We start from the raw sequence: 25,628 nt of genomic DNA on the forward strand, positions 1-25,628 counted from the left end.
TTTGTAATTTTCATATGTAAAAAACACAATTAGGAAATAAGTATTGGATACTGGCTTCTCTATTTCTCAACCTGTAACTAACTAGTGGTTCTAGGCATGTTTCCTGGTGGTCTTTCCAAGTGCATATTTTGAGAACCAAGCAGTTAAAATTGTGTATTGAAAGAGAGGTGAGGGGAGAAAAGGATTTCACTGTTAGTCAGTGGAATGAAAAGGTTGAAGAGCCACTGTTTATTAAAAAAAAAAAAAGAGTGCCTTGATTAGTGTATTTTGTTCTTTAATGTAGGCGACATGTGTTAATCTTCACTGCAAGTTCTCCTATAGGGCACCATATCCATCTCTGTAGCATGGTTCCATGTGTCTTTGGAGAAGAGGATACTGTTATGCCAAACCTTGAAAAGGTACATATTACTGAAATACTTCAGCAAGGATACTACAAGTTGTCAACCATTGTTTATTTTTATTTTATTTCAAAACCTGCATATTGTCTCATCTTTATTTAGAGTTGATATTTCTTGAATTATATTAATATCTGTAGAATGAATGAATGACAAAGGAAAAGAGTTCAGAGGTCTGGGAAGGGGGAAGAGGGAGGCACACTGAATCAGACATTGTAATATCTGCTTGATATATATCTCTAAATGGTATTGGATGTCTTTCTGTTTCATGACCAATAGTTGAAAATTCATTTAGGTAACAATATAAAAATAAATGTTAAAGAATCTGGTTAAAGTATGTAACTTTAACCTGCTATATGATCTTTCCTATGGCTGCATGCTACACATAATGCACCTAGAGTTGATTAAGCTGAGTTCAGAAATAACTGTTAGATTTTCCAGTGTTGCAAACTGTTCTTCAAATCAGTAAGGGTTTTTCCTCCCATAGGGTTGTGAGTTTCCTAATAGATGTAAAAATAAATTTTATATTTAAAATGAACTATTGATCTAAGGGACTTTATAGTACCTCTGATAACCTTGGGGGCTAATTAACACCTTTTTACAGCTATTGGTTAGCAGGTGTGCAGATGTAGACACTTGTCACTGCAAGGCTTACACTCAGTCCATATTTTTCAAGGCCTAAAGACTAACTTTTAATGTCTGGAACACAGTTGTGCAACAGTTTTGAAATGGAGATTTTGTAGACATTTATGCAGCTGCATAATTGAATAATCCTGACACTAGGATATTAAAATAGTTTGAGTAAACTTATAATGGGTATTTTAGCAACGTAGAAATTAGCTCATTCTAAAAGTAGAAAATTGTGTTTCCTGGTCCTGGATTGTCTCATTCTTCTTTGCCTGTGTAGGTGGAACTTCCCTTACCATAATACAAGAAAATAGAAGACCCTTTGCAATTACCATTTGGGGTCATCTTTCTTTTTGCAGGAAACAGGCACTTTCCACACAGCACCATTTCCATCTTAGTCTCCAGATTTGCTTATAGAAATCTAAGTGAAAGCTAACGGGCTTCCTGTAACACACACATTGACAAGTTGTTCAATTATGCACAAATAACATCTACATACTTTGAAGGCATAGGAATAGAATAAATAAACTTTGTGCCAAAAAGCGTATTTCAATTCAGAGCATAATTGCTGTATTTATACTCCCATTATATTATAACATCTTCATTTTGACTAAATATTCTACTGTGCCTGATACAGAAGCAAAGTAATCAATAGTTGATGTAAAAATATTCACTATCTGATAAAATGATAGCAATTTCCTTTCAGCTAGAATGAGTTGAGCTTTTGTATCCTTTGAATGCCAGAAACCAAAGCAGCTTGATATCATATCAAATTAGCAATGATTTAATACTTCAGTACAAATGAGATACTTGTATGCTTTGTAATATAAAGAAAGATTCAAGAATTCTATGCAGTAATAGTTACTTATGTCCTCTCTCTCTAGGAGAGCTACCGGTTTATAGAACAGGCTACAGCAATCCTGAAGGCTATCGCAAATGTGATAGATAATTTCAGCAGTGAGCCAAGACTTTCCAAAACCCTGAAGGAGTTGGAACTAAGTCACTGTCCTCCTGGTCTCAATGGTACTGGGATAGTGAAAGAACACTTCAAGGTGAACAAACAGTATAAAGAACCTGCTGTTTTTAAAAGACCGCAAACTGTAAAGAATATGTATCTTTAACATTTGCTTTGTTTTCTTCAGATAAGTTCTCTTTATGATCCAGATTTTCAAAGGGACCCCAATTCTGCTTGAGATTTTTGCATGAACTGTTTAGTGCTCATTTTCACTTGCATATGCAAATGATAGAATTTGTAAACAAGGACGGCAACTGTCTTTCTTTTCTATTAACAAATTATAATGTATGCAGAACTCCACATGCTAAATCAGAAGCTGTGTTTTGGCAATTTTGCCATGCATGTTTTTAGACATCGAAATGGAGCAGCTTTTAACTGTGACCTAATTCAGGGTAGGAAAGTGAAGAGATTAACTGGAGTTCTGAAAGCTAGGCATGGCATAATTGCCTACTGCAACTAATATTCATGATGCAGGGAGAAAACGTATTTTTGTTAAGACAATAAATTATTTTCATGTTGATAGCATTTCCACATTTTATATTAAAATAGTCCAAACATATTATTGTTTGTACTTCCATTTTAGTATGCAGGAGCTAAAGTGAATCAGGTACTCCTGCAGAACTAGTAAGGTCCCTTCCAGCCTCTAACAACTATGAAACTATGAAACTTTAAATAAAAATAATTAACATAGACCTACATGTTCATAGATTTCTAGTGTCAGAAGGGACCTGGTAGATCATTGGGTCTGACCCCCTGCTCCAGGCAGGAAAGAGCGCTGGGGTTAAGAGACCTCAGCCAGATGCCTGTCTAATCTCCTCTTGAACACCTCCAACGTAGGGGAAAGCACCACCTCCCTTGGAAGCCCATTCCATATTTTGGCAACCCTTACCATAAAGAATTTCTTTCTTATGTCCAATCTAAATCTATTCTCCTTCAGTTTGTAGCCATTATTTCTGGTAACCCCGATGGGCACCCTGGTAAACAGAGTGTCTCCTATTCCCTGCTGACACCCCCCTGATGAGTTTGTAGGTAGCCACAAGATCGCCTCTCAGCCTTCTTTTGTGGAGGCTGAAGAGATTCAGGTCCCTCAGTTTGCCTTCATAGAGTCTAACTTGTAGGCCCTCAACCATAGGAGTAGCCCTCCTCTGAACCCTCTCAAGGTTATTCACATCCCTCTTGAAGTGCAGCGCCCAAAACTGGACGCAGAACTCCATCTGCAGCCTCACTAATGCTGCATAGAGGGGAATTATCACTTCCTTAGGCCTGCTCATGATGCACCTGCTGATGCAAGAAAGAGTGCGGTTAGGCTTGCTTATTACCTTGTCACACTGGCGACTCATGTTCATTTTTGTGTCAACCAGGACTCCAAGATCTCTTTCCGCTGTTGTGGTGCTCAGAATGGTACCCTCCAGTCTGTACGTGTGTTGGAGATTCTTTCTCCCCAGGTGCAGCACCTTGCCTTTATCCTTGTTAAATTGAATCCTGTTCTGATCTGCCCACTTCCTCAGCCTGTCCAAATCTGCCTGAATTCACTCCCTGCCCTCCAGTGTGTTTACTGTACTCCATAGTTTAGTGTCATTTGTGAATTTGGACAAGGTGCTTTCAACACCTTCATCCATGTTGTAATAGCAATGACTAAAGATAATAAAGAGATGACAACAAAAACTAGAGATGCTTACTAGGGGTGTGCAAAATGGGCCATATTCAATTCAGATTTGGATTCAGCCCAAATCAGGGACAGCGTTTGATTCACTGATTTGGATCACTGACCTGATTCAATTCAGCTGAATCCAAATCTGAAGATTCGATGCTGTTTTGGAGAAGTACTTCTGAAGAAGTACTTCTGGTCCACTTCTGGATCCACTGCCAAGTGCATAGGGGCAGAGCTCAGCAATTGGCTGCAGGGGGAATCTGGGTGCCTCCCTCAGACCCAGGAGGCACCAGTTGCCAAACCAGGAGGAGGGTCTCCTGCGCACTCCGCAGGAGACCCAAAAGTGGACCGGAAGTGCTTCTGGTCCACTTCCAGGTCCACCGCCGAGCTTGCTGTGCACCCCCTCACGCTACTGTGGGATTCTCCATCCACCCCACCATCTCAGCATTCACGAGCCACCTAGTACCTTGAGGTATGTAGACAAAATATTTAAAGCTGTGTCTATGTCCGAATCATCAAATCACTCTGAATCAATTTGGAGGGTTACAATTCAATTCGGAGAGATTAAAGGGTCTCCTGATTCAGATTCAGAGATTTAGCCACTGAAATCAGGCCAATCAAATCAGCGACTGAAACTTCACACAGGCCTAATGGTTTGGCCTAACAGGGCAGTCTGGCAGACAGCCCTGAAGTAGGAGCCAAGCTATGGGTGACTAGTTGGCACTTAATAAAAGCTGAGATCTATTTACTTATGCTTGCCTGTGCATATGTTAAAGAACAGTAGTCTAAGAGTGATGTTGTAACTGTGATGCTCCAGAAATTGTGTGAGAGGCAAGGATTTCTTAGTAGGGCTGTGTGAAGCTTCGGGTGCTGATTCGATTTGGAGGAGATATGGCCTGATTTAGTGGCCGAATCTCTGAATCCGAATTGAATTAGGAGACCAGTAAAAAGGTCCGAATCAATTTGAGCTTCTTTGAATCGATTTGGAAAAGATTCAGAGTTTCAGAGATTCAAGCAGTCCCCACTTGTCATCGCAGGGAGCTGGACCCAGACTCTGTACTGGTAAGTAGGGGTGGGAGGGGGTCCTGAAGAAGGAGGGGACCATTGAGGAACCCCTGCCAGGCCCCATCCCCTGCCTGCTCCCCCAGCCCCCCTGAGCACCCCCCCAGCCCCACCCACTCTACCAGCCCCAGCATCCTAGCTCTTAAAAAAAAAAGAAAAAGCCCCACACTCACTGGATGCTGCAGCGACTGTCAGGGCTTCTGGGGGCTCATGGCACAGTCCCCCACACAGTGTGGGGCAGTGGGGGGCAGCAGCCAGTGAGCGCAGGGCATTTTTTTTTCTTAAGGAGCCAGGACCTCTGACAGGGCAGGGCAGCCATTGATGGGCCTGGGAAAGTGGGCGGGGGGTGGGGCCTGTTTGATTTGGAGATTCGGCCAAATCGGCAGCAGCCGAATCTCCAAATCAGATTCAGCCAAATTGATTCGGGACAGTGATTTGAATCACCGAATTGAATCAGTCTCCTGAATCGGTCAAATTTGAATACTAGCCGCTTCACACAGGCCTATTTCTTAGGGTGACATCTTAGGGGGAAGAGAACAAGGAGCTTGAATTGGGGAAGAAGCAGTTTGAGGCCAGGAGATGGGTTGAAACCCAAAGGAGCTTGCTAGGCCAAAGCTAAAAGGCCCTCTCCTGCCACCTAGAAAAAGATGAAAGGTTTTGCTTTGCTCATTTGTTTGTATGGGGCAAGGGTTGTTGGCTGTGTTTTGGACTATTGCTTGGAATGACAGACAAGATCCAAAGGCAACAAAGTCCATGTGCCCAGGAGCACGCACACCAACCCACTTGCATTTACACAGTGATATAATAAGTATTTGGCTGCCCCCCCACAACAGTTACTTTCCTGAAAGTATTAGTGATATTAGAGTAATGCTACCCTGACTTCTTTTTCTGCCATCAGTATTTTGTGTGTTTGTTACAACTTGAGCTACTTGTATCTAGGAACTGAGAAGCTGATATAAATGATAGTATATTTAGTAGGTTAGATTTTCCTTTAAAAGTAGATATTAATTCTGATATTATAAAAGCCTTAGTCTGTCTGTCTGTCTGTCTGTCTGTCCATAACGCTTTATTCACACTCTGATTAGCTGACTGAAACAGTCAGAGCACTCTAAAAGTTTTGGGCCAGGAGCACTGCCGTAACAGCAGGGACACAGGGGACAGAGCAGATGGCAGTGATGGAGGAGAGTGGGGAGAGCGGCCCCGACCCCAAATCAGCCTGTTCCCTCCCCTCCTCCATGCAGGCAGTGGTAACGGAGGAGGGTAGTGGGGGACACAGGGAACAGAGCAGGGGGCTGGGCCAGACCCCGTGCACCCCCCCCCCCAGCCGCTGTTTTGGGTGCTGCACGAAATCAAGAAAGCTGTGTACCTGAGTCCCAAGAACATGCTGTAGTGAGAAGACAGTTGGATTCTTTTCGCTCTGCAAGAACATGACAAAGGCAATTCCTAATCAGAGACAGTCATTTCTTACAAGAGAGTCAGAAGTAGAAAGGCTGCAGTAAAATGGATGTCGTTTGCCAATTTTGTCATTCTTTAAACTTCACAACTGAGCAGCCATCAGATGGAAAGTTTAAAAATTGCTGTTGCAAAGGAAAAGTGAGGTTGCCTTACCACCACAAACTTCCTCCATTACTTAAAGAGAACATGAGCAAACCCACAGCATATGTTTTATGAGAACTTTCAGACCAACATTAGGTCATTTAATAGTTCTTTAAGCTTTGCATCTTTGGGAGCAAAAATTGTACCTGTTCCTGGACAGGACCCATATTGCTTTCATGTCCATGGAGAATTCTATCACCCAACACCTCATTTACCCCCTAGAGAAGGAGATATAAGATCCTATGGCCAGCTTTATATTTTGGATCCCAACAAAGCAGTTGAAGAATGGTTCAATCATCCCCAAAATCACCAATGCAATCCTGCTTTAATGCAAGACCTGGACACTTTACTGAGAAACATCAATCCATTTTCAACCTCTTACAAAATGTTAGGTGAAGTTGTAAGAGAAGAAGAGCAAAGAGTGGCTGAGGAAAATTGTTCAATTGCAAATATAAGCACGGTGTTCTATCATGACCGAGAATCTGAAAGAAGAAGATATAATTTGTCAAACGATGATTTTCCAAAATGGCAAAGGAGAACCGCCTTTCCATAGGGATATAAGAATTTACTCAAGATCTCAAGGCTTTGAAAATCTAAGTATTTTGAATGCTAACTTAGATCCCATGACATATGTTGTGTTTTATCCATATGGCATCCAGCTTCAAAACTTCCTGGATATGAGACTTCAACATCAAAAAAAGTTTCCATGTTACAGTTCAAAGTTGCTCAAACAGCAGTTCATCAAAATGAATTTAATCCAATTTTACGTGGAGGAAAATTCACTCAACAGTAGATTGTAGATTCACATTTACAACTTGAGGCAAACAATTTAAATTACATTAGGCAACAACAAGGAAATCTTAGAGTAGCACAATACAGTGGTCTTATGGACTTCTTAACAGAAACTGCTGAAACCTCTGGTATTCAATTAGGAAAAACTGTAATTTTACCATCATCATTCCAAGGGGGACCAAGAAATATGTGAGAAAGATATCACAATGCCATGGCAATAGTGAGCAAATATGGACACCCAGATCTGTTTATTATATTCACTGCAAATCTAAAATGGCCTGTTATTCAAGAAAATTTGTTTCCTGGACAAAATCTCTCAAACAGACCAGACTTAGTAGCAAGAGTATTCAAAATTAAGCTGGCATCTTTACAGGATGATGTTATAAAACAAACTATTTGGTCCAGTTATCACCCAGGTATACACAATTTAGTTTAAAAAATGAGGACTCCCACATGCGCACATGCTATTTATATTGGAAAACAAGCTTGACATACAAGCAGCCATTGATCGTACAGTTAGTGCTGACATTCCTGATTCAGATACAGACCCACTTTTATGAGACACAGTAAAAAAAATACATGATACATGGACCATGTAGTACTTTCAACATTAATTCACCATGCACAACTGAGGGACATCATACCAAAATTTTTCCCATGCCAATTCAACAAGAAACAGTAGCTAATGTCAACAGATAACCTTTATATAAAAGAAGCCAAACACTTACAATCCAAGTAAGCAAACACAGAGTAGACAGTCATTATGTCGTCCCATACAATAAATATCTTTTGTTAAAATACAACACTCATATCAATGCTGAAGTATGCACATTGATAAAGTCAATCAAATATATCTTTAAATACATTTACAAAGGATATGACTGTGGCAATATTAAAATAGTAAACAATTAACAACTACAACATGACGAGATAGCTAATTACCTTGATGCAAGGTATGTGACACCACCAGAGGCTATGTGGAGACTGGAAAACCAGATGCATGACAGATCTCATGGAATCATTAGATCAGCAATTCATTTGCCATTCCAACAGTCACTATATTTTCAACCAGGACATGAGCATGAGGCTGTCGATAACGTAGATATTTAAAAAGCAACTTTAAATGCTTGGTTTTCACTAAATCGCAATTGTCCTGAAGTGCAACAGTATTTATACTGTGAAATTCCATACCATTATGTATTTCAAAAGGGTGTTTGGCAAAGACAACAAAGAGGTGGAGACAGCATTTTTCCTAGGATGTATTCAGTAAGTCTAAATGATATAGAAAGATTCTGTTTAAGAGTTCTACTACTGCATGTCTGTGGAGCAACCAGTTTTGTAGAATTATGTACTGTTAACAGTGTCCTCTGCGATACATTTCAAGAAGCAGCAAAAAGACATAATTTGCTGGCCAATGATGAAGAATGGAGCCAGTGTCTGTAGGAAACAGCTGCAATTCAAATGCTAAGACAGCTGAGTCACAAATTTGCATATTTTATAAGCCATCTAATGCATTTCAGCTATGGGAACAATTTAGGGATGCCATAACGGAGGACCATAGGAAAAATGACAATGATGATGTTGCAGTACAAAAAAGGCATTGCAGGATATACAAAAATTGTTGATGGTCCATGGACTAAATTGTAGTTCTTTTGGTTTCCCTGATCCAGGCACCATTGTTGAACAGAGAAATGACATCCTTTATAACATTGACGAAGAATTTGCAGAGGCAGAATAATGAATTAGAAACTTCAATGTGCAACAGAAATATGCCTTCAATCAAATTGTTACTGCTATAAATGGAGAGAGTGCAAATCACTGCTTTTATTTGGATGAACCTAGGGGATCTGGGAAAACTTACTTAAAGAACACTTTAATGTGTTACATTAGAGGAATTGGACAAATTGTTCTCCCTTTTGCAACAACAGGAATAGCTGTTCTTCTTTTAAAAGGGGGAAGAACAATACACATTGGCTTCAAATCACCCATCCCAACACCTGAAACATCTACTTCATGTGTGAACTTATAGTCACCTGAAGCTGCCACAATGAAAAAGGCTACACTAATTATAATTGATGTGGCCATTATGATGCACACTCATGCACTTAGATTCATTGATTTATTGCTCAAAGAGATTATGCAAAATGAAATGCCATTTGGAGGAAAGTACTTTTGTTAGGCAGAGACTTCAGACAAACATTACCAGTCATAGTACGATCTACAAGAACAGAGATGATAGAGGCATGCATAAAAAGTAATCGTCTGTGGTCAGATTTCACCAAAATCAAATTATCACAAAACACGCACACTGAAGGACATCAATTCCATGACTGGACTCTCGAAGTTGGTGAAGGAACTATGTCAAATGATTATAGATTACCATTAGATCTAACTGAAATACCAGAAAATGTTATTGAAATGGAGTCCATTATCACAGCAGTTTATAGGAACCGCATTGAAGTAGAAGACTTGGAGTCCCATGCAAAGAAAATTTTTGTAACTCCCAAAAATAAACACAATGGAACTGAATACTAAATTAATTATTATAACCTAGCTGCCTGGTGAAATGAAAAGGTACTGCAGCACAGATTCTATGATCCCAGATGCCTGAAAATCAAACTACCTATCCCACTGAATTTTTAAATGCACAGACACCATCAGGACTCCCACCACATGAGTTGCACTTGAAAATTGGCACTATTGTTATGTTACTCAGAAATATGAATCCAAAAATGGGACTGCAATGGAACTTGACTGATAAGAGGATGACACCACAATTTCAAAGATGGTGAAATAATTACAGGTACTAATGTAGGAGAACGCATCATCATTCCTTGCATTGATTTGGCTCCATTGGACACACAACTACCTTTCTTTCTGAAAAGGAAACAATTTCCCATAATAACATTGTTTGCAATAACAATTAATAAATCGCAAGGACAAACATCAACTCTGTTGTCCTCTACTTACCTGAACCAGTGTTTTCCTGTGGACAATTGTATGTAGCCCTAACGAGAACCAAAAAAGAAAACAACTTAAGAATCTACATTTCACCGATGGCAAATAAACAAGGAAATCTAAACAGTGATGAGAAAATATTCACCAAAAAGGAAGGAGATATTTGATTATATTTTATTCCTGCCACACCATCTGGATGCTTAGCCAAGCTGTAAGCAACCCAAAGAAACATCGGGGACCCAACCCCAGTGGCATATCAAATCACGGAAGAAGGAAACAATTCATATCTTTACATGTTCAGCCTACTTAATTTAATTTTTCAATATATTGCCTTAATTTACAATCATATAAAAAGTAAAATCTACTTGTTTGTTCCTCTTATTTGTAAGTCATCCATCATTCTGCTCCTTGGAGGCAAAGGGGATTCTGATGATTACACTTTAAACAAACCACCAAGCCATTTTCAAGTAGTAATAACTGGAGGCCAGCAGTCAGCAATGTTTTTAAGCTATAAGCTGAAGCAACCCAACTTCACCAGTGAGGCTGGCTGATGTTCCGATCTAGCTGCCACTTCTTGCCCTGTCACAGGCTCAACTCCCTTCTGCCTGATGCCAGTACAGTTACACTTTGTTTGACACTTGCATAGGGGCAGGCAAAGCCCTCACCACCAGAGAGTTGCTGAAGCCCCAGTTCTGTGGGCTGTAGATTGCTGACATTTGCTTTAGGTCATTAGATTCTCATTTGTATTGAGCATATGGATAATAGGTTTATTTCCCATTTTTTCTCTGAAATTATTTAGGTCTTTAAAGATTAATGTTTGTGATACATATTTATGTACTAACTAGAGGCTGTTTGGATGGTAAAAAACTTGTCACATTCTTTTAAATGGAAAATAAAATAATTGTTTTTGAACATTTCTGAATAAAGTATTAATGATCAAAGAAATTAGCAGTTAGCTTGCTTGAAAAATAACAAATTCTTGTCTAAATCTTTTTCTTCTTTTAATTTTAGGTTTTCAATAATGCTTTTTGGCATTTGATCAAACAAGTACTAGGTAACAAGGTTCCTCCCAATTTTGAATTCGCTTTCAGATCTTTTACTTTGGACTTTAAAGCCAAGGATTCTTCAATGGAAGACATTTTATTTTCAGGTAAAGAATTAATATCATTAAGTAATTTATATAGCTTTAATTTTCTGTTTCTAGTCTAGACCAAACAGATCAGCATCATAATATTTAGAGTGTCTAATACTTTACATTATAAAACATTTGTGAAACCTTTTCATTGTGAAGGCCTGAGTCTTTCATTGTTCACAGCAGGCCTTTGAAATGGCAGTGAAAAATCTTCAGACTAGAAGTTCCTTTTCTTTGCACCAGGAATTTCTGTTTCAGTGAGTTATAAGCTGTTAAGATTGTCATTCTCTTTCTCTTATTCTCTTTCTTATTTTGGAAGAGCACATGGGTAGCATGCAAAAGTATTAACTAAACATTAGCATTTCAAATAGTTGTGTCCATGCTGCTGGTAAATTAGACAGATACACAACACAAGGAATACCTGCAGTTTTCAAATCAGCTATGATATTACCTTTTTTCTGACTGGAAGAATGGCCAAAAACATCCCACACTTCCTTCCTAACCTAGTAACGAACAGGATATTACCCCACTCCCATGATGAGAGAAGAAAGTAAGTCAGACTGGGCTCTTGGGGTACCTATAGATGTGCTCATTTGTGTTTTAATTAAAATACTCCAGCATCGCTTCATCATTACATGTATTAAGCTCCCACATGTTTCAAAATGGCTGTGGGGGTGCCTTATCTAAACTTCATCTATTGAGTTTTAGATAAAGTGTCCCATGACCACTTTGAAATGCACAGGGGCTTAATACACATGACAGTGAACCATTTTAATTAAAGCGGCTGTCCAGGAACTGCCCTAATTAACCTCTCCACCAGCAAGCATGTGTATAGGCATCCTTAGCCTTTCTGCTGGCCCCTGTTATATTATAGTGTTTGATCATGTGATGAAATAACTTTTTTTCTCATAGGCGTGCTGCCTTATTCATTACCCAGGCTAGATGCATAAAATGGTTAAAGTTAAGTTTACCCTGGCATCCAAGGATATGGCACTTCCCTATTTTTTAGTACTTTATTTTGCAAAATAAATAACTTTTATCCCATGACATTTTATGCATGTAGCTTATAATGTATATTGTTACACATTAAGTCAGAGAAAATTATAAACTGAAAAGTTGAGAAACTGGCAGGAAGATAAATATCCATTGGTTTAGGCCATTAAATCAGGGTGATTTAGCATTTCATTGTGATATTACCAATTTATGGTGACATTCCTTACCCTTGGTAAAGCAGAAGGCCCTGATTTACTTCTGTTAATACAGATATTTTTTAAAGCTTTACTACTTACAAAACATTTTTTTTACAATTTACAAATATAACTATGCTAACAAAACAAAATAGCATTCTGGGTCTCGGAAAGGAGAGAATCTGCCACCATGAATACAGACTGTACATAATCCTTAGCGGAGGTTTTTTTTCCTTATCCGCTGCTGATTCACTGGGCCTTGTTACACATTCACTTGCAACAGTTGCAGAACATTGGAATATAGTGACCTATTAAGGTGAATAGGTGTTAGGGCCATGTTACATGGAACACTTAGTATGTAGAATGTTATGCGTTATTAAAGTTAGGACATGTTCTGAACAGGTGCATGATAATGTTTACTACGAATCCTAATATACACAGTTTGTGCCCTGCCACTAGAAAGCTGGAAAGCTTGTATTCTGGCATGCCATGCTAAAGTGACTTTTCCCAATTTTCTGACAGTGGTCAAAAACAGCCAAGTGCAGTGGAAAGTACTGACTGACTAACAGGCCCACTCTGCATGTTACAGGTATTGACCAATTAACTGGTTAATTGTGCAATTACCTGGAAACCAGCTACACATACAAAGTAGCTATCATACAATAAAAAGCTCCTACCAGCTATACAGGTAGACCTTGAAAATGTGTATTAACTTTGTAACTGGGTGCTGTTAAGCTTTAATTTGCACATGTAGTGGGGTCTTCCCTGTGGCTGGGAGCCCCATCAACTGCAGGGGTGCATCGTGTCCAGCATAAAACCCCTGGGCACTAGGGTTCACAGCAGCCATGGTCCACAGGATCCAGGAGTTTTATGCACCCTGGAGCCCTAAGGATCATGGCAACTGTGATTTCCAGGGTCTAGGGGGGGTTTCCTGCATGCCCAAGCCCTAGGGAATCATGGCAGCTGGAAACCCCTCGGCTCTGGGGATCATGGCTGCTGTGATCCCTAGGTCTCAGGCCTGCAGGAAACCTCTGGGATCGAGGATCACCATAGAGGCGGCCCCCTGACCTGGGAGTATGGGTAAACCCCTGGGGCTGGAGGATTTCCACTATGGTGATCTTCTGGCCCTGGGGGTTTCCTGCACCCCTGAGGCAGGGAGATCACCACAGCAGTGATTCTCCAGTCCCTGGAGCTTCACACTCCCCCACAGTGGGGAGATTGCCTCAGCAGGGATCCTCCAGCCCCAGGGGTGTGTGGGGCATCCCAGCAGCTGGGAGCCTCTCAACTAGGGTGACAGGGGCTCCTAGCCACAAGACCTTGCTTCTTGCCAGTGCAAGGAGAGCTTGGGGTTGGGCTCCCTCTCCACTAGCAATAAGGCACAATGGGATGTAATGTATGATTCCACAATTGTGCCTTCTGCCATGCACCATGTGACATGCCAGGAGGAATGATTGTGTGCATTGTGCATTAGATCCCATTGCACCTTTACCTACGTGTGTAGAGAGGGCCGCAGGCTCACTGAGGACTCAAATTCTAATCCCTCCTTGGCCTGTCATGGGATCTCCAATCCCTCCTTGACTGGCTATCCCAGCTAGGAATGGATATTCAGGAGCTTCTTGAAGATGCCAAAGGATGGCCAGAAATAAATCCCTGCCCTGACTACCAGTGAGCTCAGACAGATGGGAACTCATACTTGGAATCTGTGATGATTAGCAGTGGCAGTAAAACTTTAGGATGTCCTGTGGTACATTCATGGACCTTTATGCTAAGTTGGCCCCTATGCTCTGCTGTCAATATATTGGGCTTCGGCACTCCATGTCCATAGAGAGAGAGATGCATGGCCCTTATGATTTTGAACTTGGTGAACAATGACAGCCTCTGTTCTGTAACCAGCTAATTTGACAGGAGGAGGACAATGGCAACCAAGTCCATGTATGAGATGTGCAACACCATACTTAAGGAGCTTGGGGCTTGGCTTCTGGTTTGGGGACCCATAGGAGGTTATCACTTGGGGAAAACATATGAACTTACCGGACTATGCAGGGGCTTTGATGTGGAATACATACCCAAACTGTGCCACCAGCACTGTGCCTCAAATTACATAAATCATAAAAGATAGTAAATGAGTTGGTCTAATACATTAAAATATTGATATATTCATATATGTTAATATATGAATATATTGATGAATTAAAAGGCTAATAAATTAGTTGGGCTAATAAAATTAGTTGGTCTATGTGCCCGCCTTTGCTCCATTAGGCGTTCCTGAGCCGCCTGCGCCCGGGCGGTCGATCTGATTTGTCCCGGGCCTGCGTGTGGACCCCGGAGGGTACCTTGGCTGACATCAGGAAATCCCCCTAACTCACCTGCCATGACTTTGAATGGATCCTCAGTGGAGGGGGTCCCCTTTGAGGGAGCCTCCAGGGTCGTCACGCCCCTCAGCGGGCACTCACGGGGCTCTGACCTCCCCTACACCCCGGCCCAGCGCCACCTTCTGCGATGGGTCTTGAAGCCTCTCTTTATAGCTGGCCCCCACTGGTTCCTCCTCCTGAACTTCGTGTAGCCCCTCAGCAGCGAGCCCTGGTGTCCTGGCCGGGCTCCAGTGTGAAGGCTAAGAGGCCCTTGGGTTCCAGCTCGACTACCCGGTGTCCCTAGCCTCAGTGTCCACTGTCAGTGGCTCCCCGTGTGCCCCTTGCCCTGAGCTGAGCACTCTATGGACCTATCGTAACAAGAGGGACCATGGCACTTGCCTTGATCCTTACCCCTCTTCCCAAAACACCTGATGTGACACAACGTGAACCCCCACCACCGTGACTGCCGGTGAGGTGTAACCGCAGGGAAAGAAGGAGCTGCGATAGAAAATAGAGTGCCCCTTCCCGTGGGGTCCCTGTGCTCCCCTGGTGCCTCAATGTCCCTAGGCCTGGGCACTTGCCCCAACCGGGACTCTTCTCTCTCCCCCTAGGCTCAGCTTCTATTCAGGGTTGTAGCCCCAGTCGCCTGAGGTCAAATCGCTACAGGAGGCTCTTCCTGGGGTTGCCGTGGATCCCTCTGCTGGCACCCTTAATCCCCGCTGGGATTCCCCGGTTCGGGATCTCCCACTGCTTTCACCGCAGCTATCACCGCTGGCACTCCCACCAGCTTCCCTTCTGTCGTCTTTACTATCTGCCATTCCTTGGCTCCGAGATCCCCTGTAGCTCCTACTGCTTCCCCAGCGCTCGCTGGTCCCACGGCTCTTGCTGCTCCCGCGGCTCTCGACACTGCAGCATCCACTGCTACCCCTTCTGCCGGCTTCTCTGCCGGTGTCTCTGATCCCTGCCGGTCCTCTCTGGCTCAGGGATTCCGTGCTGCTTCCCTCACCATTGCAGCCCTTGCCGCCGCCACAGCTGCAGCTGCCTCCACCATCACAGGCAGCCAGCCGCCATGGCTGCACGCCTCCAGCCTGCAGGTTCCCCGCTGGCTCTCCGGTCGTCAGCCACGCTCCTGCGTCCTCAGGACCGCCCTTTATCTTCGCCAGGTGGCGTCTCCTCCTGACGTCACCCAGCCCCTCCTGGATCTGAGCGCGGCTAATGAACCACGCGGGCAGTTTCCTGGCGCGCACTCCCTTGCTCCTCCCGGCCCCTACGGAAGGTATGTTGGGGCTTTGTTTTCCTTCTATTTTGAACTGGGGTTTGCCTGTAACCCCAGATTCCTCCTCTTCTAGACCTGCGTCCCTGGGACAGTCTAATAAGAGATATCATATTTGCTCAAAGAACCTTGCCTGCCTGTGTCCTTAGACCAACATGGCTACAACCAAAAACCCAGCATAAATCATGACGGTTTATTTTCAGTTATTCTCCAGGGATTCTTGGAACACTAGGAACACTTCATTTCTCTAACATCGGTGTTGGGTGGTGTGACAGGCGGCCATCCCTGGGCCTGTCCAACGTTGGCCTGACCCTCTGTTTCTGGGCTAACCACCCACCTTTCTCTTCTGCCACGCCTTTAGGGGATAATAATTATGATGTTACTCAGGTGGGAGGCTGCCCATTTACTACCCCAACACCAGGGGTTGCTATCCACTGCTCTAAGTCTCCCCTGCATGGTGGCCCATGCCTCACAAATGATATGTAAAGACTAACACTTTTTATTCTGACTTGGCATTCAGTGGTCTTGGCCTCACTGCAGCCCTGTCTCTGTGCCCTCTCTGGCACTGGGGCTCTATACCATAGTGTGCCCCTGCCTGAGGCCTCCTCCTCCCTAATAGCCTCAGTCCAGTCCACCTATTGCAACAACAACATAAATATTAACCCCTGGACTATAACATAATATGAGTCATGCCAGTCACACACTGTCTCTTTAAAATGCTTGAAATTTTTTTAAAACTCTTTACATTTTAAATTTTAAAATCCTTGAGTATTGAATGCCTCCTAGCCCTGGGTACCTTGTAAACTCCTGGAGCCTCATTGGCCATATAAATAATCTATCCGGCAGCCACACCATTCCTGGGTAGTTCTTCCCTGCAGGAGCTCCTTCCCCTGGCAGCTTGCCAGAGAACTAACTCCTGCCAGCCTTGGCCCTGGGGTTTGTATGTGCCCAGAGCCCTGTCTCCTTCCAGTCAGCTGACTGGCCTGTGTGGTTGGGCTTTTAACCACTATGGCTGCCCTCCTGATACTTGGTGTTCCTAAAGACTCTGGTTTTAAAGGAGCCACCTTACCTACTAGTAACAGGGCCAGGGTTCCATGTTACAGGTGGTCAGGCTGTATACAGGACGCCCACATATTCAGGAGCTCTGGTTCCCTAGACATGATGGAGCAGGGGGAGTTTGTCTTCAGCAATTCTATGACTTAGTAGGGCTAACAGGAACCTGGTGGGATTCATCCCATGACTTGGCAGTACATATTGAGGGTTATAGGCTGTACAGAAAGGATAAGTTGGGGAAGAAAGGGGGAGGGGTTGCGCTCTATGTCAATGAGCAATATACATCGACCCTCATCAAGACGGAATCGAAGGATGAGGAAGTAGAAGGATTGTGGGTTAGATTACATGGGGGGCAAGGAGAAAGGGATTTGGTGGTAGGGGTCTGCTACAGACCCCACACCAAGGGGAAGAACTAGATTTGGGGCTCCTGAGGCAGCTCTCGGAGACCATAAAAGCTAAGGAGGCGGTAGTCATGGGGGACCTAAACTACCCAGACATCTGCTGGGAGATGCAGATGGCAAAGTCCCACAGTTCACGCAGGTTTCTATCCTGTGTACAGGGCCTCCACCTGACACAGGAGGTACACCATCCCACTAGGGGGAATGCCTTACTGGATCTGGTATTGGCAATGGGGGATGACATGGTAGGGGACCTACAGATCGGTGGTCATCTGGGGGACAGTGATCACCAAATAATAGAATTCTTCATAAGACATTGAGTGAGTAAGGTAACTAGTAGGGTAAAAGTGCTAGACTTTAGGAAAGCTGATCTCAATGAACTCAGGCGATTAGTCAAGGACGCACTGCAGAGTAGGAGTTTTGAAGTGATGGGAGCCCAAGAAGGGTGGCTGTGCCTTAAGGAAATGATCCTTCAGGCACAAAGGGAGACAATCCCGATGCATGGAAAAAGAGGGAAAGGGGCCAGGAGGCTTCCTTGGCTGACCAGAGAAATCCAGGGCAGCCAACGGGCCAAAAGGAGGGCACATAAAAAGTGGAAACAGGGAGAGATCACCAAAGAGGAGTATACCTCCTCTGCTCGCGCTTGTAGGGAGGCAGTTAGACGGGCCAAAGCTACCATGGAACTGAGGATGGCATCCCAAGTAAAGGACAACAAGAAATTGTTTTTTAGATATATAGGGAGTAAAAGGAAGGCCCAGGGAGGAATAGGACCTCTACTAAATGGACAGAAGCAATTGGTGACGGACAGGGGGGACAAGGCTGAACTCCTCAACGAGTTCTTTGCCTCAGTGTTCCTAAGTGAGGGGCAGGACAAGGCTATCACTGGGATTGTAGAGAGGCAGCAGCAGAACACCAGACTACCGTGCGTAGACCCTGAGATGGTGCAGAGTCACTTGGAAGAACTGGATGCCTTTAAGTCGGCAAGCCCAGATGAGCTCCATCCGAGGGTGCTGAAGGCACTGGCCGACATCATTGCACGGCCACTGGCAGGAATATTTGAAAGCTCGTGGAGCACGGGCCAAGTCCCGGAGGACTGGAAAAGGGCCGATGTGGTCCCCATTTTCAAGAAGGGGAGGAAGGAAGACCTGGGCAACTATAGGCCAGTCAGTCTCACCTCCATCCTTGGTAAAGTCTTTGAAAAAATTATCAAGGCTCACATTTGCGAGAGCCTGGCAGGACAAATTATGCTAAGGGGAAACCAGCACAGGTTCATAGCAGGCAGATCATGCCTGACTAATCTAGTCTCTTTTTATGACCAGGTTACGAAATGCCTGGACACAGGAGGAGGGGTGGATGTCGTATACTTAGACTTCAGGAAGGCCTTCAGTACGGTATCCCACCCCATACTGGTGAACAAGTTAAGAGGCTGTGACTTGGATGACTACACAGTCCGGTGGGTGGCGAATTGGCTAGAGGGTCGCACCCAGAGAGTCGTGGTGGATGGGTCGGTTTCGACCTGGAAGGGTGTGGGCAGTGGGGTCCCGCAGGGCTCGGTCCTTGGACCGATACTCTTTAATGTCTTCATCAGCGACTTGGATGAGGGAGTGACGTGTACTCTGTCCAAGTTTGCGGATGACACAAAGCTATGGGGAGAAGTGGACACGCCGGAGGGCAGGGAACAGCTGCAAGCAGACCTGGATAGGTTGGACAAGTGGGCAGAAAACAACAGGATGCAGTTCAACAAGGAGAAATGCAAAGTGCTGCACCTAGGGAGGAAAAATGTCCAGCACACCTACTGCCTAGGAAATGACCTGCTGGGTGGCATGGAAGTGGAAAGGGATCTTGGAGTCCTAGTGGACTCCAAGTTGAACATGAGTCGGCAGTGTGACGAAGCCATCAGAAAAGCTAATGGCACTTTATCATGCATCGGCAGATGCATGACGAATAGATCCAAAGAGGTGATACTTCCCCTCTATCGAGCGCTGGTCAGACCACAGTTTGAGTACTGCGTGCAATTCTGGGCACCGCACTTCAAGAGGGATGCGGATAACCTGGAGAGGGTCCAGAGAAGGGCCACTTGTATGGTTAAGGGCTTGCAGGCCAAGCCCTACGAGGAAAGACTAGAGAAACTGGACCTTTTCAGCCTCCACCAAAGAATGTTGAGAGGCGACCTTGTGGCTGCCTATAAGTTCATCACGGGGGCACAGAAGGGAATTGGTGAGGTTTTATTCACCAAGGCGCCCCCGGGGGTTACAAGAAATAATGGCCACAAGCTAGCAGAGAGCAGATTTAGACTGGATATTAGAAAGAACTTCTTCACAGTTCGAGTGGCCAAGGTCTGGAACAGGCTCCCAAGGGAGGTGGTGCTCTCCCCTACCCTGGGGGGTCTTCAAGAGGAGGTTAGATAGGCATCTAGCTGGGGTCATCTAGACCCAGCACTCTTTCCTGCTTATGCAGGGGGTTGGACTCGATGATCTATTGAGGTCCCTTCCGACCCTAACATCTATGAATCTACCAAAGACTTAGGTAGGCTGACCATTCCCCTATTGATCACTGGAGACCTGGCCTACCTCCTGCTTCATACAACCATACACCAGCTGGCTGGATGCCAGGAAGGATTTTTCAATTACTGGCTGAGCAGGTGCTGGATAGTGATTCAGTACACCTTTGTGTGCCTAACAGTATACCAGAGGTCCCTTAGGGTCTGCCTTAAACTCAGGCTGAGGGACATTCCCAGCTTCCTGGCCACCACCTGCATCCTCAACAATATATGTGAGACAGGGGAGAGGGAAGGGGAGGGGAAATTCTGGAAACTGGGCTGGTTGCACGCTGGGGAAAGCCCCTGGCACTTTAGATGGTGCCTGGGCCAAAGCAGTAGGGGTTTGTGAAGTGGGCCCTATTTGATTCGGATTTGGATTTGGCCCAAATCAGGGACAGTGATTCAATTTGTTAATTTGGATCACTGTCCCTGATTCAATTTGGCTGAATCCAAATCTGAAGATTCGATGCCGATTCACAGAATCAGTGATTCAGACATAGACAAGTCCCCTATTTACAGGTTTCCCTGATGGCTGGGAGGATCCTTGGTAGTGCTGTGGTATGGATGTATGCTTCCCCCTCCCACCCCGTAGTTGGAGCTGGATGGCTTCAAGGAGTTTGATAACCACATCTCCTTGGGTAGGTCTGACTCCACACTGCTGGGGAGCTGAGTGGGGACAAATACACCCAGAGCCCATCCTCCCATCTCATCAAAGGAATACAGGAGAGCTGGCTGTACTTTAAGGAGGTGCTTTTAAAGGTTGCAGGAGCAAGCTATCCTGATGTGATGGAAGAATGGCAAGTACAAAAGAAGACTGGCCTGATTAGGCAACAATTCTTTGATGAGTTGAAACTCAAAAAGAATCCTACAAAAAGTAGTATTACGGATAAGTATAAGAGCATCTAATGGGCATGCTGGGGAGAAAATGAGGAAGGCGAAGGCACAATTTTAGATGCAGTTGGCAAGGGGACATAAAAGGCAATAAAAAAGGATTCAAGTGTGTCCAAATTAAGAGGAAGACCAGTAATTTGATAGGTCCCTTATGAATTGTGGAAGGCAATCTAGTTTCAGAAAATGCAGAGAAGGCTGAAGCATTTAATGCCTTTTTTACTTTAGTTTTCACAAATAGGGCTAGCTACCAGATGACAAGTGCAATTAGCTGCAAAAAATAAGGCAGGAAACAAGCAGCCTAGAGTCATAGACAAAGAGGTTAGGGATCACTTAGAAAAGCTAGATGCTTTCAAGTCATCAGGGCCAGATGGGATACACACTAGGATACTGAAGGAGTTGGATGAGGTAATTTCAGAGCCATTGGCTGTCCTCTTTGATAACTCATGCAGGTTAAGTGAGGTGTTGGATAACTGAAAAAGGGCAAATATAGAAGAAGAAAAAAGGAAGCCAGGAAATTAAACCAGCCATCTTGATCTCAATATCTATAGCCATGCCCATGCATCACAGATGTTGCCAGTTATCACTGCAGCAGAGCAGCTTGCTCCAATGCCAGGTTTGTCCCACATAAACCTCCAAGTCTTTGTTGAGGGTTTCAGCCTGCTTGGCTTTGACCCCATTTCTCCGGCTGGGCCTCGCTTTAGCCTAAGTCCACTGTGCCAGACTTCAGCTCTTGGGCACCAGCCCTCTCGCACTGGGCCCCTGGGCCCTGTCTCTTGCTCTGGACCCTGTCACCCTTCTCAGGTTTTGATTCTAGCCGTCACAGGCTCATGCCATCTCTACTGACTTTCCTATTTTGGGCTTTGACCCTCTTGGTTTCTGCCTACCTGTGTCCTGAGCCCAGGCCCCTGGCAGGGCTCAAAACTCCACGTGCCCCTGGGCATCCCTGTGGTCTTCTCTTCTCCTCTTTTACCCACAACTTGCCTGCTGGTCTAAACTAGAACATAAACTATCACTTTAACCGAAAACTTCCCCTCTCTGGGTAAACAAACAAAAAATGCAAGGTGTCACTTTTACCAAAACCTTCTCCACTCTGCGTAAACAAACATTAGAGCTGCCCTCATCCCCTGGGCTCTTACTGCTCTGTCTTTGGAGCCCTTTGGTGCCTGCAAGGGGTTCTCATGCAGCCACTGTCCCTGGACAGCTTGACTCCCTCGGCTTATCTTCCCCAGGGCGCTGCCCTGAGTCAGGTAACTCATTAGCCTGCACAGTTCACATTTACGTCTAATGGACAGCTTGGTCTTCCCCATTGCAGCTTAGGTCGGCTGCATGCAACCCCTGTCTCAGCTGCTTATCTGCCCACACAGCCTGCTGTGTTTTCCCCTCTTTATCATAACACAAGCCTGTAACACACCCCTAGAGTCCTGGGTCACTTAGCACTTGTTTTACTGCTTGAACCTACGGTTGCTTGTGTTTTAAGTGCATGTAACACATACTAAGTATTCTATGCAACATGGCCCTTAGGAGAGGACCCTCACTTGAAAGAGAATAACTTTACAGCACTTCAAAAGCACTTAGCACGTGCTAAACTGATTAAACATGCATCTGCATTTTAACTGTATTTGGTCTTAAGTTAAAAATGTAACACCATCCTCAGAGATCTCAGGGATAATGTATTGCCTAGCATGATAGAGTAACTTGCAATGACATCCATGAATGTTATTGATATCCTGTGGTAGAAGCACAGGAAGCAGGTGTTAGCATCTTGAGATATGAGACAACACTTAACTCATATATACTTGACATCCTTCAGGATGAACTGTGCTCCTCATTTCTGTGTTCCACACAAAACTTAAGCTGTATCATTGATAGAGGAGTTAATACGCCATGACTGAGGTGTTGTAGCAAAGGGGGCAAGAAAGACATCAGAAGTGTTACAGCATCTTAGGAATACAGGGCTAGATGACACCTCAAGAGATCATCCTGCAAAGAAGCAGGATCAAGTGTACTTATGTTGGGATTCTTTGAAGGCATCAAGAAGAATCAAAGATGATAAAAGTTTTTTCCTTCCTTAAATACAATTTACCCTCCAGGCATGACCTAATAAAAATATATCCGGTTGTAATGGAGACAGAATACTTTTCTTATTCAGCATGACTATTTTGCATTCTTTAATAACATTTTTTGTAAGAACAAGTTAAATGGGTTCCTTCAACTTTCTTCTCAGAAGTTTAGAGAAATAGGAAACCTACATGTTATGAACATATAGTATAAGCCAGGAGATTGAGAGATGCAGGAAATAGGTAGATTGCAAAAAATAATCAGGTCAATGGGATTGTCAAAAGGTTTTGGAGGACTAGCAGCACCTGAGCTTTTTATTTTCCGTGCACAGTGGTCATCATAAAAGCTAAATTCTGGCTATATTCCAAAGCATATCAGCAAGCTTGAGTGTAAAGTACCACCACCTGATTGTGAGAGGCTTCTGTATGAGAGAGTGGGAGATGCCAGTCAGCTTGTGAACTCCATTTTCTGCTGGGACCTCCATTTTTTAATTAGGATCATAATTTTGCATTATGTGCCAATGGCAAGGCTATTATGATCTATTCAGATCAACTATGCAGCTCAGGAATGCTTTTTATTTAAGGATCTCTGAAATGCCATCAACCAGGGACATTGATTTTGGTTTTCTCAAATACCATCCATCCCCATGAACAATTGGCTCTCTGTACAGGACTCCACAGATGCAGACAAGCAGACAAAGGAACACATGGGGGAAAAGGGACAGGCAAAAAAAAGGCAGGATAGATGTCTGTGAGATAAGCAATTCACTGCTGCAGAAGACTACTGGAAAGAGAAAAAATAAGAGGATCTCTGCCTAGTCTGAAATGCTGCTGATGGACTCTGAGATATGAAATCAGACCAGGGAAGGGAATATGTCAGGATTTTTGTTCTTAGAGAGTTGTATATCTTTGCAAAACCAGAAAACATATCTTTGCATTACTGGCGGGAAGTCTCTTTGGTTAATCCTGCATTATTTGCCTTCTTACTGCCTTGTCCCTGAAGGGGTTTTAAAAGAATTTAAAGCAGTGGGTGTCAATCTTTTTGGCAGGCATGCTACAGATTAGCCCAATACTGTCCTGAAGTGCCACTCCAATCCCTTTCCCTTACCCAGTCTGCTGCTCAGCTTTCTGCTCTCTGTCCTGTGCTCCCTGACCAAGCTGCTGCTCTGCTTTTTGCTCCCTGCCCTGTCTACCACCGTGCTGCCTGTCCCCTCCCCAATCTGCCACATGGCACACAGAGGCTGCCTGTGCCACTTGTGACACCTGTGGCACAGGTTGGCCACCCTTGATCTAGAGTGTTCATAGTTACATGAAACTCTAGATGAACATATGAAAATAACTGTATCCAAACAGGCTGAGGCACTGATTGCAGGTTGGATAACTGGACTTCTGAGTTCCTTGTCCCTAAAGCAAGACTTAGAGAAAGTGTTTGAGCTTACAAGAACACATTAGAGCAGTGGTTCTCTATCTTTGTGGCTAGGGACAGACATTACACATAAACCAGTTTAAGTGATCAGAAACGGGTTTAAACCTGTAACAGAACAGATGATCAGTGCACATAAACCAGTTAGAAAATGGCTAAAACTGTTTGAAATAAACCTGGTTGAATGTAGAATCAGACACACCTAGCATTCTGGCATGCTCTCTGGGCTGGGCAGGGCTCTCTGCTCCAGAGCAGTGCTGGCCCCTCCTCTCTGCTCCCTTGCTGGAGCTCGGCAGAGACTGCAAGCATCTACCTGGCTTCCTTCTGCTCTCCTCCCTCCCTCTCACTACTCCCTGCTAAGCAAGGATCCCCGTCCCCTATACAGACACCTCTCAGCAGTAGCTTGCAGACCGCATGCTGGATATAGTTCATGCTGTGGCAGACGGGACAAAGGCAGAATTAACAGGTAGCTGGTAATGTCCCTCTGTTATTTTCTTAATGGAGTGATAAACACTGATTTAGGGGTGATAAACACTGTGTTATCAAATCCCTGCTGGGCTGGGCTGGTCAGGATGGGGGGAACCCCTCCCTAATCAGAGTGTCCTGCCGGGGCCTGTCCACACCCCCCTCAGCTCAGCACTATGGAAGGGGAGGGAGGACTACTCTAGCGGCCCCTTGGCTTCTAGCCTAAGCCACTGCAGGCATGTTCCTGCATTTTTCAGTCCAGAGGGCATGTCTTTACAGTTACAAACTGATTCAGCCGAGGCAGGTTAGACTAACCTGCAAAGATTGAATCAATTTAGGCTCAGGCTTTTTCAATGTCTTTCCCTAGCCTTTAGGTTTAAGACACCCCTCCATAAATTTTCTGAATTTAGTGGCACCGCATTTCAAAAACTATTTTACTTACTTTTTGACTTCAAAAAAATAATAGAGCAATTCTTCTGTTAAAAATAACTCAGAAGGACCAGATTTTGATACTGTGGATTCCTATATGAATCCCTGAGTTTGCTGTGAACCACGTGTACATCTAACCATGCTAATATTGCACAGCACGCTTTAAGGGATCTCATGGCACCCCACCTAAGAATCACTGCCCTAGAGGCTCAGATGTAGTCTAGAACAATGACTAGATTCAGCCCAGATACAGTTGGGTTACAAGTGGGACCCAGAATTAGATGTGGGACCCAGTATTTACAGAAATATTTTCAACAGATTGGACTAGGTTGTA

At 44.1% G+C, this 25,628-nt stretch overlaps 1 protein-coding gene across 6 annotated transcripts in view; it reads left to right on the top strand.

Annotated features, from left to right (window-relative positions):
- ADGB (androglobin) overlaps positions 1–25,628 on the top strand; it is a 299,037-nt gene that overhangs the window by 159,780 nt on the left and 113,629 nt on the right. For all 6 annotated transcript variants that reach the window (XM_019488363.2, XM_019488361.2, XM_019488358.2 and 3 more), the window contains 3 exons: positions 284–398; positions 1,907–2,074; positions 11,108–11,246. In XM_019488363.2, the coding sequence (XP_019343908.1) occupies positions 284–398; positions 1,907–2,074; positions 11,108–11,246 (422 nt within the window). The remainder of the gene's footprint in view (positions 1–283; positions 399–1,906; positions 2,075–11,107; positions 11,247–25,628) is intronic.

Source organism: Alligator mississippiensis, chromosome 1 (assembly GCF_030867095.1).
Source record: "Alligator mississippiensis isolate rAllMis1 chromosome 1, rAllMis1, whole genome shotgun sequence".
NCBI lineage: Eukaryota > Metazoa > Chordata > Crocodylia > Alligatoridae > Alligator > Alligator mississippiensis.